General features: G+C 40.6%; 1 protein-coding gene across 2 annotated transcripts in view; it reads right to left on the reverse strand.

Moving 5' to 3' along the window:
* KPNA6 (karyopherin subunit alpha 6) overlaps positions 1-19,194 on the reverse strand; it is a 57,019-nt gene that overhangs the window by 15,858 nt on the left and 21,967 nt on the right. The window contains exons 2-3 of one of the 2 annotated variants that reach the window (XM_032389092.1): positions 8,769-8,854; positions 1,071-1,204 (exon numbers count right to left, since the gene is read on the reverse strand). In XM_032389092.1, the coding sequence (XP_032244983.1) occupies positions 1,071-1,199 (129 nt within the window). In that variant the 5' untranslated portion in view covers positions 1,200-1,204; positions 8,769-8,854. The remainder of the gene's footprint in view (positions 1-1,070; positions 1,205-8,768; positions 8,855-19,194) is intronic. The other variant, XM_032389084.1, reaches the window with a different exon arrangement.

Raw genomic sequence — 19,194 nt, forward strand, 5'->3', positions numbered from 1 at the left:
CAGTAACTGTCAAGGATATGCTAGCATAGCTGAGATAATGCCAAGCTTAATATATTGACATGGAAAGATACTCAACAGCTTTACTATGTTATACCTAATTGTTCACATTTTTTAAGAGAACATTTTTCCTTTTTTTTTAAAGTAAGCTCTATGCCCAATGTGGGGCTTGAATTCATGACCCTGAGATTAAGAGTTGCATGTTCTACTGACTAAGCCAACTAGGTGCCCCTAAGAGAACATGTGAAGATTTCTGTGCCCTTTGTATAAAAGTTGATGGGTATAAAAGGCTTTGAAGGAAAGAAATAAGAGTAAAGCAAGAGGGTGGGCAAAAGCAGGTTAGGTAACTGCATCTAGACCTGGGCAAGGCACCAATCATGGTGGTTTATGCCAGAATAGATGATGAGGCATTAATAAAGTCTCAGTCCTAGGGAGACTTACAAAGAATGGACTTAAGACAGAGAAGTAAGGCAGCCAGAATGGCTGATGAACCTCTTAAGGAGCCAGGCCTAACACTGACTATGGGGGTGAAGAAGAGAGAAGACAACAAGGGGCTAGAACTAGAATATTATAGTGAAGACAATATATGAAAAATGATATATATATATTTCATATATGTGAAAATAGACAAAAATGACGTCTAAATTGTTTTGTTTTTTTTTTTTAAATTGAGAGAGAGCATGCGTGAGTGCAAGTTGCGGGGAGGGGCAGAGGGAGAGAGAGAATCTTAAGCAGGCAGGCTTCATGCCCATGCAGAGCCCGATTCGGGGCGGGGGGGCGGCCTCGATCTCACAACCCTGAAGTCATGACCTGAGCTGAAATCAAGAGTCAGATGCTTAACCAACTAAGCCACCCAGGCACCCCGTAAGTTGTTCTAAATTATGGAAAAGGAGTAAGAGATTGGTTCTTTTTTCAAAGCTTCCAGCATCTTTACAATAAAGGAAACTAGATGAGTGGCCCACAGAGCTAAGCTATTTTCCTAAGGGGAAAGTGAGAATGTAAGGTGGAGACCAACCATGGTGGCTGGATTGTTTTCCTGAACAGTATGTTTGAGCACACTCAGGTTAACCTACTTGTTGCTCCCGTTTCTGCTTCCGGAGCTGAATGCCCTCCTCCTCTCTTCTTCGTCTCATTTCCTCAGGGTTTAGGGCATTGTTCTTATAGCTCTTCATTCGATAATTGTCTTTCCCGGGGCTCGCCATGGTCTCTAGAAAAAGAGAAGATAACAAATACAAAAGCTTTTAAGAGGACAGCATTTCTTTTTCACTGGGCTTCTGTCCCTACCCAGCCTCCCAATCTCCCCTACTCAGGGGACTGACGCTCCTCAAGGAGGCCGGATAATCTCAATAACTTAGCACCTGACATCTCATCTTTAAAACAGGGACATGACTTCCTACTTCATAGAGTTGTAAGGATTAAATAGGTTAGTACCTGTGAAGTACTACTTAAAACAATGCTAGGCCATATGGTAAATGCTCACAAGTTATGATCACCTCTATGACAAGAGAGAAAACTTGACTTGCCCAATAAACTCAAATATATTTAACTGAGCTAGGTGAAATACACTACAGCATATCTAATTCAGTGCAATACCATGTTATCTTTAATAACCCATATGCCCACCATCTATTTTTCACATTAAAATTTAAACTTTATTCTGTAATATTTGATACATACAAAAAGATGAAACATAATGTTACCAAGCAAAAAATACAATGAGCATCTGTAAACCCACCACCAAATCTAAAAACTAGAACATTATCAATATGTCTGAATCTTGTGGGCCCTTACCCTGTCCCAGGCTCCTCCAGCCCCACTCCAACTCCAGCCAAAAGGAAACTGCTATCCTGAATTTCATTCATTTTGAGAAAACATCTGCCCAGTATCTAAGTCTGAATAACCAGTTTGTCTGTCAGTCACTCTTTCGAGTAAAAATAGTGTCAACTTTTTAAAAATATTCAAGTATAGTTAACATATGTTATATTAGTTTCAGGTGTACAATATTGTGATTCAACAATTGTATACATTACTCGGTGCTCATCAAGATAAGTGTGCTCTTAATCCCTATCACTTCTTTTACCCATCCCCCTGCCCACCTGCACCATCAGTTTGTTCTCTATAGTTCAGTCTATTTTTTGGTTTGTCTCTCTCTCTCTCTTTTAAGATTTTTATTTGACAGAGAGAGACAGCGAGAGAGGGAACATAAGCAGGGGGAGCGGGACAGGGAGAAGCAGGCTTCCCACTGAGCAGGGAGCCCGATGTGGGGCTCGATCCCAGGACCCTGGGATCATGACCTGAGCCAAAGGCAGACGCCTAACAACTGAGCCACCCAGGCGCCCCTGTCTCTTTTTTTCTTAAAAAATCGTCTATTTATTTATTTACTTATTTTTAAAGATTTTGTTTATTTATTTGACAGAGACAGCGAGAGAGGGAACACAAGCAGGGGCAGTGGGAGAGGGAGAAGCAGGCTTCCCGCCGAGCAGGGAGCCCGATGCGGGGCTCGATCCCAGGACCCTGGGATCATGACCTGAGCTGAAGGCAGACGCTTAACGACTGAGCCATCCAGGCGCCCCAAAATGGTGTCAATTTAAAAAATGTCTAATTTAGCTAGTAACTCAATTACCCACAGGTGATTCTCCTCCAGACACATTTTCAAAGGTTGGGTTTGTACTGTTTCATCAAGGACATTCTTAAGTGAAACTAGCAAATTTTTTTTCCAACAGTGAGGGAGTTAGTGGCAAATACATGGACTACTAGTACAGTTTGGTACCACTGTCCTGATCTGTGCTAAGGCACCAAAAATTTCACCCATCATTGCTTTTGAACTACTTCTGCAATACAAACATCAAAATAGTAGAAATTGGCCAATAACATTTTTAAATTTTTTCTAGCTATATTGAGATATAACTGATCTATATCATTTAAGTTTACAGTACACAAAGTGATGATCTATGCATCATACTGCAAGATGATTACCACATAAGGTTAGTTGACATATCCATCACCTCAGTTACTGTTTTGTGTGTGTGTGTGTGGTGAAAACATTTAAGATCTATTCTCTTAGCAACTTTAAAGTATATACTACAGTGCTGTTAACTATAGTCACCACAATCAGATCCCCAGAACTTACTTTACAACTGAAGTTTGTACTTGTTGACCACCTTCATTCATTTCCCCCACCCCAGATTGGCAACCACCCATCTACAGTTTCTTTGAGTTTGGTCTTTTCAGATTCTACACATACATGGATTTATATTTGTCTTTCTCTTTTTTACTTATTATTTCACTTAGCATAATGACCGCAAGATTCATCCATACTGTCACAAATAGCAGAATTCCTGGGGCGCCTGGGTGGCTCAGTCGTTAAGCATCTGCCTTCAGCTCAGGTCATGATCCCAGGGTCCTGGGATCGAGCCCCGCATCGGGCTCCCTGCTCCGCGGGAAGCCTGCTTCTCCCTCTCCCACTCCCCCTGCTTGTGTTCCCTCTCTCGCTGTGTCTCTCTCTGTCAAATAAATAAATAAAATCTTTAAAAAAAACCAAAAAACAAATAGCAGAATTCCTTTCTTTTTATAGCTGAATAATAGTCCATTGTTTATATATACATCATGTTTTCCCTATCCATTCATCTGTTGATGGGGCACTTAGGTTGTTTTCATGTCTTGGCTCTTGTAAATATTGCTGCAATGACACGAGGGTACACATATCTCTTTGACATAGTGATTTCATTTCACAGAAGTAGTACTGATAGGTTATATGGCAGTTATATTTTTAAATTTTTGAGGTAGCTCCATACCCTCTTCCATAGTAGCTTTACTTATTTACATTATTTTTAAAAAAAATTTAAAGTAAACTCTATACCCAGTTTAGGGCTTGAACTCACCACCCTGAGATCAAGAGTTGCATACTCTACTGACTGAGCCAGCCAGGAACCCCTACCTACTTACATTCTTACCAGCCGAGAACAAACCTTCCCTTTTCTCCAAATTCTTGCCAACACTTGTTATCTCTTTGAGTTTTTAAAGTTTTTATTTATTTATTCAGTTAAGTAACCTCTACATCCATGGTGAGGCTTGAACTCATTAACCCCAAGATCAAGAGTTGCACATTCTTCCAACTGAGCCAGCCAGGCATACCTTGCCTCTTGTGTTTTTGATAATAGCCATTCCAACAGGTGTGAGGTGGTACCTCACTGTGATTTTGATTTGCATTTCCTTGATGACTGGTGATGTTAAGCACTTTTTTCATGTACCTATTGGCCACTCATATGTCTGGCTCTGGGGAAAATGTCTATTCAGGTCCTTTGCCCATTTTTGTTTTTAGATTTTTATTTATTTATTTGACAGAGAGAGACACAGCGAGAGCAGGAACACAAGCAGGGGGAGTGGGAGAGAGAGAAGCAGGCTCCCCACAGAGCAGGGAGCCCGATGCGGGGCTCGATCCCAGGACCCCGGGACCATGACCCGAGCCGAAGGCAGACGCTCAATGACTGAGCCACCCAGGTGCCCCCTTTTGCCCATTTTTAATTGGAATATTTGGGGTCTGTTGTTGAGTTGTATGAGCTCCTTATATATTTTGGATATTAACTCCTTATCAGATACATGGTTGGCAAATATTTTCTCCCATTCTATAGGTTGCCTTTTCATTTTGTTGACTGTTTCTTTTGCTGTATAGCAGCTTTTAAGTTTAGTTCAAGCTTTCTTAGTTTGATGTAGTCCCACTTGTTTATTTTTGCTTTTGTTGCTTATGTTTTTGGTGTCATATCCAAAAAAATCATTGCCAAGACCAAGGTCTTTTTTTCCAATGTTGTCTTCTAGGAGTTTTATAGCTTCAGTTTTTACCAATTAAGTCTTTGATCCATTTTGAGTTGGCAAATAACATCTTAGTCTTCACTTCCCAGGCCCTCTGAAATACTCTGCAGATCGCACTTTGAGAACTCTAAGGAATGAATTGCTGGGTTGTAGGCAGGTAAATGTTAAACTTGACCAACTAGCACCATGTTGCCTCCCACTGTGATACCAATTTACACTATCTTAGCAATACACAACAGGTTCCCATTGATATATATCTTATTACTTGGAATTTTCACTTTTGCCAATCCCTACTGTGTATGAGGTATTTCACTGATAATGATTTGCACATCCCAGATTACTAATGAGGTTAGATTTTATATTTATTAGCCATGTTTACCCTTCTCTGAAAAATCTATTTGTGTATTTTGAACATTTTTCTATTGAATTATTTGCCCTTTTCTTATCAATCTGTAGCTCTTTAGATATTCTAGTTGTTAATCACTTGTGGGTTATTTGTGTTACAAATATCTTCTAGCACTTTGAAGCTTTTCAGTTTTTTCAATTTTTACTTTATGGAGTTCTTTAACAAGTTCTTAATATATATATATAATATATATATAGTAGTTAAATATATATATACAAATACATATATTATATATATAACATAGTTAAAATTTTTTTTATACTTAGCTTTTTCTATGTGTCTTGTTTAATAAACCCTTTCATGCTCCCCAAATCAGAAAGATAGCTTCTTATGTCTTCTAGAGGTTTTAAAACTTGCCTTTTACATGCAAGTGTTTCATCTACCTGACACTTAACTATAGTATATGAGATAGGGATTCAATTTCATTTTTTTCCATGTGGATAAATAATTGTCTTGGCACGGTTTACTGAACACTTTCCTTTCTCACTATGCCACTCCTGTCATCAAACAAATCTCCCTTTCTGACCAAGTCTAGTTTTAGTTTTTTTTAATTTTTGAAAAATTTTAAAAGATTTTATTTGCACACAGAGAGAGAGAATGCACAAGTAGGCAGAGCAGTAGACAGAGGGAGAAGGAGAAGCATGCTCCCAGCTGAGCAAAGAGCCTGACATGGGGCTCTATCCCAGGACCCCAGGATCATGACCTGAGCCGAAGGCAGACGCTTAATCAACTGAGCCACCCAGGTGCCCCCCCCAAGTCTAGTTTTAGAATCTCTTGATCAATTTCTTTCTTGCCCCAACATCATATTTTCTTAAAAAAAAAAAAAAAGATTTTATTTGTGGGGTGCTTGGGTGGCTCAATCGATTAAGCGTCTGACTCTTGGTTTTGGCTCAGGTCATAATCTCAGGGTCATGGGATCAAGCCCCCTGCTGGGCTCTGCTTGAGATTCTTTCTCTACCTCTCCCTCTGCCCCTCCCCCGCTCTCTCTCTCTCTCTCTCTCTCTCTCTCTCACACACACAGACACTTTCTCTAACATAAATCTTTTAAAAAAAATTTTAGGGTGATGGGCATTAAGGAAGGCATGTGATGTGATGAGCACTCGGTGTTATGTGCAACTGATGAATTACTGAACTCTACATCTGAGACTAATGATGTACTGTATGTTGACTAATTGAATTTAAATTAAAAAAAGATTTTATTTATTTGAGAGAGAGAGAACATAAGCAGGGGGGAGCAGCAGAGGAAGAGGGAGCAGCAGGCTCCCTGCTTAACAGGGAGCTTGATGTGGGGCTTAATCCCAGGACCCTGGGATCACGAGCCAAAGGCAGTCAACTGAGCCACCCAGGAGCCCTGGCATACATCTTTGATCAGTTTAAAAAAGACCCCTGTATTCCTAGTTTTCTACACGTTTTTAATCATGACTAAGTGTTGATTATTTTCCAATCCTTTTTCTGCATCTACTGAGATGATATGTGGTTTTTCTCTTTAAAAGGCATAATGAATGAATTAAACTATAGATTTTCTAATATAAAATTATCCATGAGGGGCTCCCCATGGGTAGGCTCCCTGCTCAGCAAGGAGTCTACTTCTCCCTCTCCCTCTCCTCCCCATACATGCACTCTTGCACACTCTCAAAAAAAATTTTTTAAAAGTAGAACAGAGAAAAATCATACAGTAGAGAGGATTAAAAAAGGAAAAACTTGGATATTTCAAAAGACTGAAAGAAGTCAAATCTGGTAAGATTTTTAAAAGGACAAAAGAGAGGGGCGCCTGGATGGCTCAGTCGTTAAGCATCTGCCTTCAGCTCAGGTCATGATGCCAGGGTCCTGGGATCGAGCCCCACATCAGGCTCCCTGCTCAGCGGAAAGCCTGCTTCTCCCTCTCCCACTCCCCCTGCTTGTGTTCCCTCTCTCGCTGTCTGTCAAATAAATAAATAAATAAAATCTTAAAAATAAATAAAGAACAAAAGAGGACACAAATACTAGAAATAAAAAAAGAACTACAAGTAACTAGGAAATTAAAAAGAACATTAACAACTTTATGCTAACACCTCTGAAAAGACAAATTCCTAGAATAACATTAAGTTACCACAATTGACTCAAATAGGATGTTTCACCAGCTTTATAATCATGAAATACATTGAATCAACAGTAAAGACTAGTTAACAAAGAAAATGCCGGGCCGGGGTGCCTGGGTGGCTCAGTCGGTTAAACGTCTGCCTTTGGCTCAGGTCATGATCCCAGGGTCCTGGGATCAAGTTCTGCGTCGGGGTTCTTGTTCAGCGGGCAGCCTGTGTCTCCCTCTGCGTGCCGCTCCCCTAGCTTGTGCTCACTCTCTCCCTCTAATGATAAATAAAATCTTAAAAAAAAAGAAAGAAAGAAAATGCCAGGCCTAAGTGGTTTTACAGAGTTCTACCAAATTTTCAATAAATTATTTATTTACTCTTATACATTCAGAAAACAGGAAAATAAGGGGTATTTCTTTTTTTTTTTTAAGGTTTATTTATTTGAGAGAGTGAGTGGGGGGAGGGGCAGATTCCCTGCTGAGTGCCAAGCCAGACTTGGGGCTCAATCCCAAGACCTATGAGATCATGACCTGAGCAGAAACCAAGAGCTGACGCTTAACCGTGCCCCGAGGAGCATTTCTTTTGATAACAACACCAAAGAATAATAATATGAGAAGGTCCTATACTTTCCTTAGGTCATTTGTGAACAAGGATACAAAAATTCTAAATAATATTAAAACATAACCTGCGATGTATAAAAAAACTAATTCATCTTGACCAAGTGCAGCTTATCACAGGATTTCGTGGGTAATTTCATTTATTTTTTTAAAAAGACTTAGAGAGAGAGAGAGAGAGAGAGAATGAGCACTAGGGAGGATCAGCGGGAGAGAGAGAAGCCAACTCCCTGCCAAGAAGGAAGCCCAATGGGGGGCTCTATCCCAGGAGCCCCTCCTGTCTACTTTTTTCTAACTCATGTACCTAAGTCATTCATGTTCAGACTTTTTATTTTGGTTATTATCTTCCTAAGGCTTTTAAATTTCCTTCAAATTAATATTTTAATTGTAATTCACTTCTGAATACCTAATTTCCATCAGTTTTATTTGGATCATGAGTGTTCTTTTAAATTAGTAATATTTGGGGACTTACTTCTTCTGTTATTTACTTCTAATATAATTACACTGTAGTTAGAGTCTCAGAGATTCTTTTAAATTTACAGATCTTCCTTGACTTATATGATTGAGCTATGTCCTCATAAACCCACTGTTAAGCTGATGATCCTGTAAGTCAAAAATGCATTTAATACACCTAACCTACGGAATATCATAACTTAGCCTAGCCTACCTTAAATGTGCTCAGAACACTCATATTAGCCTACAGTTGGGCAAAATCATCCAACACAAAGGTATTTTATAGTAACATATTCACTATCTCATGTAACTTATTGAATACTATATGGAAAGTGGAAAAAAACTGAATACTATATGGAAAGTGGAAAAAAAAAAGAATGGCCATATGGGCACAGAATGGTTGTAAGTGTATCAGTTGTTTACCTTTGTGATCACATGGCTGGCTGGGGGCTGGGCCTCACTGCTGCTGGCCAGCATTAGGAGAGAGTAGTGTACCACATATCACCAGCCTGGAAAAAGACCTAAATTCAAGATTCAAAGTCATGGGGGCGCCTGGGTGGCTCAGTTGTTGGGCGTCTGCTTTTGGCTCAGGTCATGGTCTCAGGGTCCTGGGTTCGAGCCCGATGCGGGGCTTGATCCCAGGACCCCGGGACCATGACCTGAGCCGAAGGCAGACACCCAACGACTGAGCCACCCAGGCGCCCCTGCTTTATATATTCTAAGACAATTTTATTAGAGGTACATACATTTAGAACAGTCCTGTCCTTCCTGGTGTATTTAGGAATTTTTTTTTTTAAACTGTAAACAGCCTAATTATTCCTTAACAATGCTTTTTGTCTACTTTGTTAGACATTAACATAGCTATCTATCACTTCCATTCCAGTCATGGTGGAATAACAGGGATTGATTTACCTTCCTGCTGTAAACTGTTTCAGATATTGGACATGAGGCAGTGAAAACCTGTGATCCCCAAGAGTGTGAGCCCTACTTATCTCCTTGACTTTCTGCCAGGAAACATGTTCTAGACCACTGAGCAGGGAGAGGGTTACCAAACAGCACAGGAATCTTATTAGTTGGGGAAAGAGACTGGACGGTTTAAAGAGATTGAGACAGCTGGAAATTGTGAGGCAGAGTTCCAGAGAAGAGTGAGATACACAGAAAAAAACTGAGGAAATCTATTTGGGGTTCCCGTAAATCCATGCTGAAGACTAAGGGCGGGAAGGCACTTGATGAATCAGAATGGAGATTCCTCACTGATCACTCAGGGCATTCAGTGAAGACCCTAAAAGGGCTATGCTTTAATAGTGAGATTAAACTATCCCTACAAAAGACTACTAACAAAGTTTAAAAACAAGACTTAAACTGATCAACTGAGCAGAATGTAACAACTGCCTATAAAGCTCTACATCCTTTAAAAAAACAAAAACAAAAAATTCCATCAAAAATCCAATTAAAAACTTACAGATGTGCCAAAAAGCAGGAAAATATGACCTACAGTCAGAAGAAAATAGACCCCAAAATGATGCTGCAGTGCAAATGTTATCAAATGGCCTAATATACCTGTAGCTGGATTCACAGGAGGAAAAGTGGGGTGGAGGAGGAAGGGAGACAGAAAAAAACTTATGAAGAAACAAAGACTGAAAAATTTCCAAATTTGATCCCATATACCCAAGAAACCATGATAAACCTTAATTATGATAAAAACAAAGAAAATCAGGGGCAGCTGGGTGGCGCAGTCAGTTCAGCGACCGACTCTTGGCTTCAGCTCAGGTGGTGATCTCAGGCTCGTGAGATTGAGTCCTGTATGGGGCTCCGTGGTCAACATGGAGTCGGCTTGGATTCTCTCCCCCTCTCCCTCTGCCAACCCCCCACCCCTTGCACACACATGCGCGCACACTCTCTCTCTCATATAAATAAATAAATCTTTAAAAAACAAAGAAAATCACACTAAGGCACATCATAGCAAAATTCCTGAAAACCAGTGATAAAGAAAATCTGAAAAACAGCTAGAATGACTCATTACACATAGAAGACCAAAGATAAGAATGACGTGACTTCTTGCCAGAAACTACAGAAGTCAGAAGATAATGAAGTACCATCCTGAATTTACTGAAGGAAACCTGTCAAACTAGAATTCTATACTCAATGAAAATACTTTCAAAAATGAAAGTGAAATAGAAAACAAAAGCTGAGACTTTGTCTCTAGCAGACATGCACTGAAGAAATACTACAGTTCTAAAACAAAACAAAAACAAACTACAGTACTTGAAGTAGAAGGAAAACGATATCAGATGGTAACTCAGATCCTCACAAAAGGAAGGATACTAGAAATGGTAAACATATAGGTACATATAAAATAACTTTTTCCCATTTAAAACATTTCTTTAAGCCAATAATGGAGATAAAATGGAATTATAAAAGAAAAAAACACAAATGGGCCAAGAACACATGACAAATAGAAAAACTGATTTCCAGGGTGCCTGGGTGGCTCAGATGGTTGAGCGTCTGCCTTCAGCTCAGGTCGTGATCCCGGGATCCTGGGATCAAGGCCGCGTTGGGCTCCTGGCTCAGTGGGGAGCCTGCTTCTCCCTCTCCTTCTGCCTCTCCCCCCTGCTCATGCTCTCTCTCTCTGTATGTCTGTGTCTCAAATGAATAAATAAAATCTTTAAAAAAAAAAAAAGAAAAAAGAAAAACTGATTTCCAGAGTTACAATATTATAATATTCAAATTTCCAGTTTTTAATTAAAAAAAAAATCACAAGGCATATGAAGAAAAAGGGGAAGTATGGCCCATTCGAAAGGACAAAATAAATGGACAGAAACTATCCCTGAGGGGGCGCCTGGGTGGCTCAGTCCTTAAGCATCTGCCTTCGGCTCTGGTCATGATCCCAGGGTCCTGGGATAGAGCCCCGCATCAGGCTCCCTGCTCGGCGGGAGGCCTACTTCTCCCTCTCCCAGTCCCCCTTGCTTGTGTTCCCTCTCTCGCTGTGTCTCTCTCTGCCAAATAAAAATATAAAATCTTTAAAAAAAAGAAAGAAACTATCCCTGATAAAACCCAGATACTTGACATACTAGGCAAAGACTTTCAAACAATGGTTTTAAATACACTCAAAGAGCTAAATATAAATAAACAAACAAACTAAAGGAAATCAGGAAAACAATGCATGAACAAAATGAGTATCAACAAACTGAAAAAGGACCAAACAGAAGAAGAAAAACAGAAGTTCTGGAGTTGAGGGGTGCCTGGCTGGCTCAGCTGGGAGGAGCATGCGACTCTTGATCTTGGGGTTGTGAATTTCAGCCCCACGTTGGAGGTAGAGATTACTTAAATAAATAAATAGATAAACTTAAAAAAAAAAGTTCTGGAGTTGAAAAGTACAATAACTGAAATGAAAAATCCACTAGAGGGGTTCAATGGCAGATGTGAGCAGATGATAGAAGCAGCAAACTTCAAGACAGGAACACTGAAATTATGAAATCTGAGGAGCAGAAAGGACGAAGAATGAAAAGTAACAGAGCCTAGAAGACCCATCAGATTCCAACCATCATTATGGGAGTCAAAGAAATAGAAAGAGGGACAGAAAGAATTTAAGAAATAATGGCAGAAAACCTCCCAAATTCAATGTAAGTCATGCATCTACACATAAAGATGTTCACTGAATCCCAAGGAGGATAAACTCCATATCTAGACACACAATCAAACTGCTGAGAGCCAAAGACACAAAGAGAATCTTGAAAACAGTGAGGGAGAAGCGACTCATCACATAACAAGCCAATTTCTCATTAGAAACCATGAAGGCCAGAAGGCACTGGGATGACAAATTTAAAGACCCAAAAGAAAAAAAAAAACCTGTCAAACGAATTCTATATCTGACAGAATTATGCTTCAAAAACAAGGGAGAAGGGGCGCCTGGGTGGCTCAGTTGGTTGGGCATCTGCCTTCAGCTCAGGTCATGATCCCAGTCCTAGGATCGAGCCCCGCATCAGGCTCCTTGCTCAGCGGGAAGCCTGCTTCTCCCTCTGCCTGCTGCTCCCTCTGCTTGTGCTCTCTTTTGCGCTCTGACAAATAAATAAATAAAATCTTTAAAAAAAATTAAATAAAAAAAACAAGGGAGAAATTAAGACATTTCTGATAGACAAAAGCTGAGGAAGTCTGTTACCACTAGACCTGCTAAACAAGAAATACTAAAGGGTGACCTTCAAACTGAAAACGAAAGGAAATGAAAGGACACTCCACAGTAACTTGAAGCCAGTAAAGGTAACTACACGGGTAAATACAAAAATCAGTATTATTATATTTTTGGTTTGTAACTCCACGTTTTACTTCCTAGATGATTTAAAGAACAAACATATAAAATAATTATAAATCTGTTACCAGGCATACAACGTGTAAAGATGTAATTTGTGACGGCAACAACATAAGGGGAACTGGAACTGTATAGAAAAAGACTTTTTTAAGTTAAGTTGGTACCAATTCAGCCTAGATTGCTATGAATTTAGAATGTTAAATGTAATCCCTATGGTAACCACAATACCTAAAAATACATACACAAAATAGAAATTAAAAATATACACAAAAGGAAATGAGAAGGCAATCAAAACAATTCACTACCAAAAATCAACTGAACTCAAAAGGCAGTAATGGAGGAAGAGAAGAACAAAAAATGTGTAAGACAAAGGAAACAATGAGTAAAATTCCAAAAATCCTTCCTTATCAGTAATATATTATATGTAAATGGACTAAGCTCTCCAACCACTATACACTGTCTGCAAAGACTTACTGTATATCCAAAGACACGGACCAGTTTAAAGTAAATGGATGGAAAAAGGTATTTCATCCATTTGGTAACCAAAAAAGAGCTGGGATAGCTATACTAATATCAGACAAAAACTTCAAGTCAAATATTGTTACAAGAGATAAAGAAGGACATTATATACTGATAAAAGGGTCAATTCATCAAGAAGATATAGCAATTATAAAACATAAATGCACCAGGGTGCCTGGGCAGCTCAGCTGGCTAAGAGGCTGACTCTTGGTTTTGGCTCAGGTCATGATACCAAGCTCAGCACAGCATCTGCTTCAGATTCTCTCTCTCCCTCTTCCTCTGCCCCTCCCCTGGCTCGTGTGTGCTCTCTCTTTCAAATAAATCAATCTTTTAGGGCGCCTGGGTGGCTCAGTTGGTTAAGCGACTGCCTTCGGCTCAGGTCATGATCCTGGAGTCCCAGGATCGAGTCCCGCATCAGGCTCCCTGCTCGGCAGGAAGTCTGCTTCTCCCTATGACCCTCCTCCCTCTCATGCTCTCTGGCTCTCATTCTCTCTCTCTCTCAAATAAATAAATAAAATCTTAAAAAAAAAAAAAAAATCAAATAAATCAATCTTTTAAAAAAATGAACACTTAATAGAAGATTAATAAGGAAACAGAGGACTTCAACAACATTATGAATCAGCTAGACCTAAAAAGATCTATAGAACACTCAACAGAATATATCTTCTCAGGTATACATGGAACATTCTCCAGGATAGACCTTGTAGGCCACAAAGAGTCTCAATGAATTCTAAAAGACTGAAATCAGACAAAGTATCTTCTATGACCATATGGAATGAAGCCAGAAATTCACAAATATGTGGAAACTAACAACATACTCTTGGATAATAAAGTTGGAGGACTTACACTTCCTGATTTTATAACTTACTACAAAGCTACAATAATCAGAATAGCGTGGTACTGGCATAGGGTGTTTACAGATCAACGGAATAAATTTCAGAGTGTAAAAAAAAAATTCACACCTCTATGGTCAGCCAAATAATTTTAATAAAGGTATCAAGTCCATTCAGTGGAGTATGAATAGTCTCTTCAAAAAATAGTGCAGGGACAACTAGATTTCCAGATATGAAGGAACTGTGTTGGACACCTAGCTCATACCATATACAAAAATTAACTCAAAATGGATCAGCAACCTAAATACAAGCGAAGACCATAAAATGCTTAGAATAATACAGAGGGGGGCATCTGGGTGGCTCAGTTGGTTAAATGTCTGCCTTTGGCTCAGGTTATGATCCCAGGGTCCTGGGATGGAGCCCCATGTTGGGCTCCCTGCTCAGTGGGGAGTCTGCTTCTCCCTTTCCCTCTCCCTCTGCCTGCCGCTCCCCCCGCTTGTGCTCTCTTGCTCTGTCAAATAAATAAATAAAATCTTAAAACAAAATAAAACAAAAAACAACCAAAAACTAGCCAGTCCTAAACTGTTTACTATGCCCTGCCTTCACTTTACCTCAGAAATCTCAATAAAGGCTCTGGCCTAAATCAGCTTGCCCCTGCTCCTTCTGCCTCCTGACCACCTGGTGCTTTCTGCTGGGACCCTACAAGCATGCAGTGGCTCCCTCTCTGACCTGTGAGCATAACAAACTTCTTCCTTCTGCACCTCATTCCTGTCTCTTCCTGTGGCCAGAGGGACCTTATCATACCTTCCACCCCATATTTACATTTTAAAAACAATCTCAGTATTTAAAAAACTGATAGGAGTGACGCTGATTAGGGCACCTGGGTGGTTCAGTGGGTTAAGCGTCCCACTCTATTTATTTAAAAGATTTTATTTGAAAGAGAGCGAGCGAGCACGAGCGTACCTATGTTAACGCACAAGTAGAGGAAGCCTTACTTAGTCTCCCTCTAGAGGCATTTCCCATTCTCTAAATTTCCTTTTTTTTTTTTCTTTCCTTTCTCTTTTTTTTAAAAGTGGCTCCATGCACAGGGAGGAGCCCAATGTGGGGCTTGCACTCATGACCCTGAGATCAAGACCTGGCTGAGATCAAAGTCAGAAACTTAACCAACTAAGCCACCCAGGTGCCCCCCATTCTCCTCAATTTCTAATTGGAAACAGTTACTAAAGGTATTGCTAAAGGGGTGAAAAATAAGTTTTACAGGCACACAGAACGAACAAGTAATTCTAAGATTGCTCTCTTCTGAAGTGGTTGGGGTGATTGTAGTGAGAGTTTATTTTTTTTTTAAAGATTTTATTTATTTATTTGAGAGAGAGAGAGAGAGCGCGCACAAGCAGGGGGTAGTGGCAGAGGGAGAGGGAGAGGGAGAAGCAAGCTCCCTGCTCAGCAGAGAGCCGGATGTGGGGCTGGATCCCAAGCGCCCCTGTAATGAGAGTTTTAAAAGAAATCTCCCGGGGCACCTGGGTGGCTCAGTCGGTTAAGCAGCTGCCTTGAGCTCAGGTCATGATCCCAGGGTCCTGGCATCCAGTCCCACGTTCGGCTCTCTGCTCAGCGGGGAGCCTGCTTCTCCCTCTCCCTCTGCCTGCCGCTCTGCCTACTTGTGCTCTGTCAAAGACCTGTACCTCTGAAACAAATAATACATTCTATGTTAAAAAAAAAAAAAAAAGAAGATAGTAGGAAGGGAAAAATGAAGGGGGGGAAATCGGAGGGGGAGACGAACCATGAGAGACTGTAGACTCTGAGAAACAAACTGAGGGTTCTAGAGGGGAGGGGGGTGGGGGATGGGTTAGCCTGGTGATGGGTATTAAAGAGGGCACGTATTGAATGGAACACTGGGTGTTATATGCAAACAATGAATCATGGAACACTACATCAAGAAAAATAAATTAAAAAAAAAAGAAATCTCCCAAGATAAGATTTGGGCTGGTTCTTCAACCAGGAAATCATGTTGGGGGTGAAACACCCATATATAAATGGGAGGGGGGCAGAGTAGAGTCTACTAAGAGAATCTGAGTGAAAGAGAAATGAAAATGGAAGTTGAAAAAAGAGCTGAATTCCGGAGCTAGAGAAACTGAGGAAATGAAACTTCAGAGAAGGTGCCTTGGTCATTCTGGAAGTAGCTTGGTGAACCCAATTGCAGTAATGGGTCTTAGAATGTGCATGTCTCCACATCCACTTGGTGAAACCCAAGTGAATTTATTATTTTTTTTAAAAAAAAGATTTTATTTGTCAGAGAGAGAGAGAGAGAGCACAAGCAGGGGGAGCAGCAGGCAGAGGGAGAAGCAGGCTTCCTGCTGAGCAAGGAGCCCGATGCAGGGCTCCATCCCAGGACCCTGGGATCACGACCTGAGCCAAAGGCAGACCCTAACTGACTGAGCCACCCAGACATCCCTAAGTGAATTTTTATTAAAAAAAATTCTAGGGGACTGCAGTGGCCTCCCTTGGAGTTCCTGATTACTCCTGTGCCTGGAGACTAAAAGGCACAGGGCAAATTCCTAAAGGTAGCACTATGGATTGCTGTCCCCCATTACCTGACACATGGTTTTTCATGACTCTGAGTCTGGGCTCTCCTAGAGGGCTGTCCCCTCCTTTGAGCAGAGCTGACAGCAAAGCTGGAAGGAGAACCAGGCTGTGCTTCTTCAGTCACCACGGTGACAAGAAACTATCACAAATATTTGCTTATGACTTCACTGGAGAAGCAAGGCAGGGGAGGTTAGATTGGAAGAAGGAACAACCGCAGAAGCACATCTGGAATCAGCAACCAAAGGAATGCTGGACTCTCATTTAGGGACCAGAAGGCAAAGGGGCTTTTTTCATCATGCACTCCTCTACTTGCTGGGGCTGGATCAAGAAATCCAGGATATGAGGTGCCTGGGTGGCTCAGTTGGTTAAGCATTTGCCTTTGGCTCAGGTCATGACCCTGGGGTCCTGGGATCAAGCCCTGTGTCAGGCTCCCTGCTCTGCAGGGAGTCTGCTTCTCCCTCTGCCCCTCCCCCCACTCATTCTCTCTCTAATAAATTTTTAAAAATCTTAAAAAAAAAAAAAAAGAAATCCATGATAAAAATACCTTTTCTAGCATCTGTCTTAGACAGCCTTTGGGTTTTCTTAGGCAAGGAACTCTCTCAAAGTGAATAGTTCCCTGAAGTTATACCTCCCATTTCTAGGAAATAAATGTCAAATGTTACCATGCACTCTCTATAAACTTTTAGAACCAAGGAACCAGTAATAATAATACAAAATAGGCAAGGACCCTGTTATGGCCTGAATTCTGCCCTGCCTCCAACTCCTATGTTGAAGGCCTGGCCCCCAGTCTCTCCAAATGTGACTATATGGAGACAGCGTCTTTAAAGAGGTGAGGATACTTGGTTAAGGCCCTAATCCAATATGACTAGTGTCCTTATAAAAAGAAGATTAAGATACAGATGCACACAGAGGGAGAATACCATGTAAACATGAAGACAGCCATTGATAAACCGAAGAGAGAAAGGGCTCAGAAAAACCCAACCCTGCTGATATCCTGATCTTGGAATTCTAGCCTCCAGAACTGTGAGAAAATAAATTCCTGTTGTTTAAGCCAGACAGGCTGTGGTACTTTGTTATGGCAGCCCTAGTAAATTACTATAAGCCCTAACTGCCAGATAAAGAACCTGAGTCTCAAGTCACACACTGAGTGAGTAGTAAGATTACTGCAGTACTCCTTTTAATCACTGATGTTTAAAATTTTGAGATCCATAAAACTTAAAAATTTTGCACATGTTCTCAGAAAAAAGCGTTACTACGCACAGCCAGCTGTCCTGTGTGTGGGATCGGGATGATACTACTACACCTTCAAGCTCAGATCCTGTACACCTGCTGGCTTTAGGGCTTTCCAAATCAAAGCTTTATGTTCATGGTCTGTACTTCAAAAAGCTACCAAGCAATCACTTGATTGAAGGCATCTGCCTGGGAGAACCCAAAGGAGCTATATTTAGGAGATAAGGGAACTAGCTTTATTTTCCAGGCAATGACCTGACAATCTTCAAAGGAGATGGGACCTGGAACACTATGAAGAGTCAGTCTTTTCAAATGATTTCCCTTGTCCTGGTGTTGAGTGGGCGCTCCTCGGCAGAGGGAGGTTCTAAAGAAATGTTATTATAGCTGCCCGGGAATGAGCTAAGGCTTTAAATCACACAGACTGACTATATGGCATATGCTACAGTTAGAAGCTTTACAACTCATAATGATGCATTAAAGGTTTCTTAATGGCACTGGGAAGAGAGATAAAAGAGATAAAATGGTTACTCCCCAATTTAAGGCCTCTTCCTTTCAAGAAAGTAAGAAACCTGATTCCTCACAGGTTGAATGGCTTTTTTCAGTTGGCTTCTCATACCTTTCAGGAGGAATTCTCTAGCAAATATGTATCAACATAAGATTCCTGGGTTAAAACACTATGGCCATATGCCTGTTAATTGAAAAGGGTAAGAGGGTAGGTACCAGGATAGAGTCCATAAGCCTTAGGAGGCTAGTAACATTTGATAATGAGCCAACCTTTTCGTCGATAGTGCCAACCTCTTCGTTGATATCTCTAATCTTCACAACAATCCTGAGAATCCATTTAACAAACAAGAAAAAAGACTCAGAGGATAAGTGAACAAGTCAGGAAGCTAATATCAACCCTGACCTATTTGGTCCCAAACTCCAGGTTCTTCTCATTTCCTGAAAAGGAAAGCTATTGGTAACAGCAAATCCATCAGAATTCTGGGTTGGAAGCTATTCCATCACTGATAAAGAAACAAATCTGGTTACATCCCAGAATTTCAGTTAAACACAAACTCAAATGCCTTAAAAGGAGTAAAGAGGTGAATGATTTTTAACAGGACAGTCATAATATTACATCAGGGATTGCACTCATACTCAGTTTTTACAACACTGTGCCAGCCGAACAAGATTTGACAGGGGCTATGGTGAAATTAGCTGTTTTAAGCCCTGGGACAGTAGCTAAATAGCAATTAAGAGCTAAAGAACCAGGTTCAGAAGTGTTATGACTTACACAAGATCATTCAGCTATTAAATTGTGAAGCGGGGACTGGGATCTAGATCTCTAATTCTAAAGGCCTCCAATTTCACATCCAACCTCTGAGAATTACTTCTTTCC

Source organism: Phoca vitulina, unplaced genomic scaffold (assembly GCF_004348235.1).
Source record: "Phoca vitulina isolate PV1807 unplaced genomic scaffold, GSC_HSeal_1.0 scaffold2, whole genome shotgun sequence".
Classification (NCBI taxonomy): domain Eukaryota; kingdom Metazoa; phylum Chordata; class Mammalia; order Carnivora; family Phocidae; genus Phoca; species Phoca vitulina.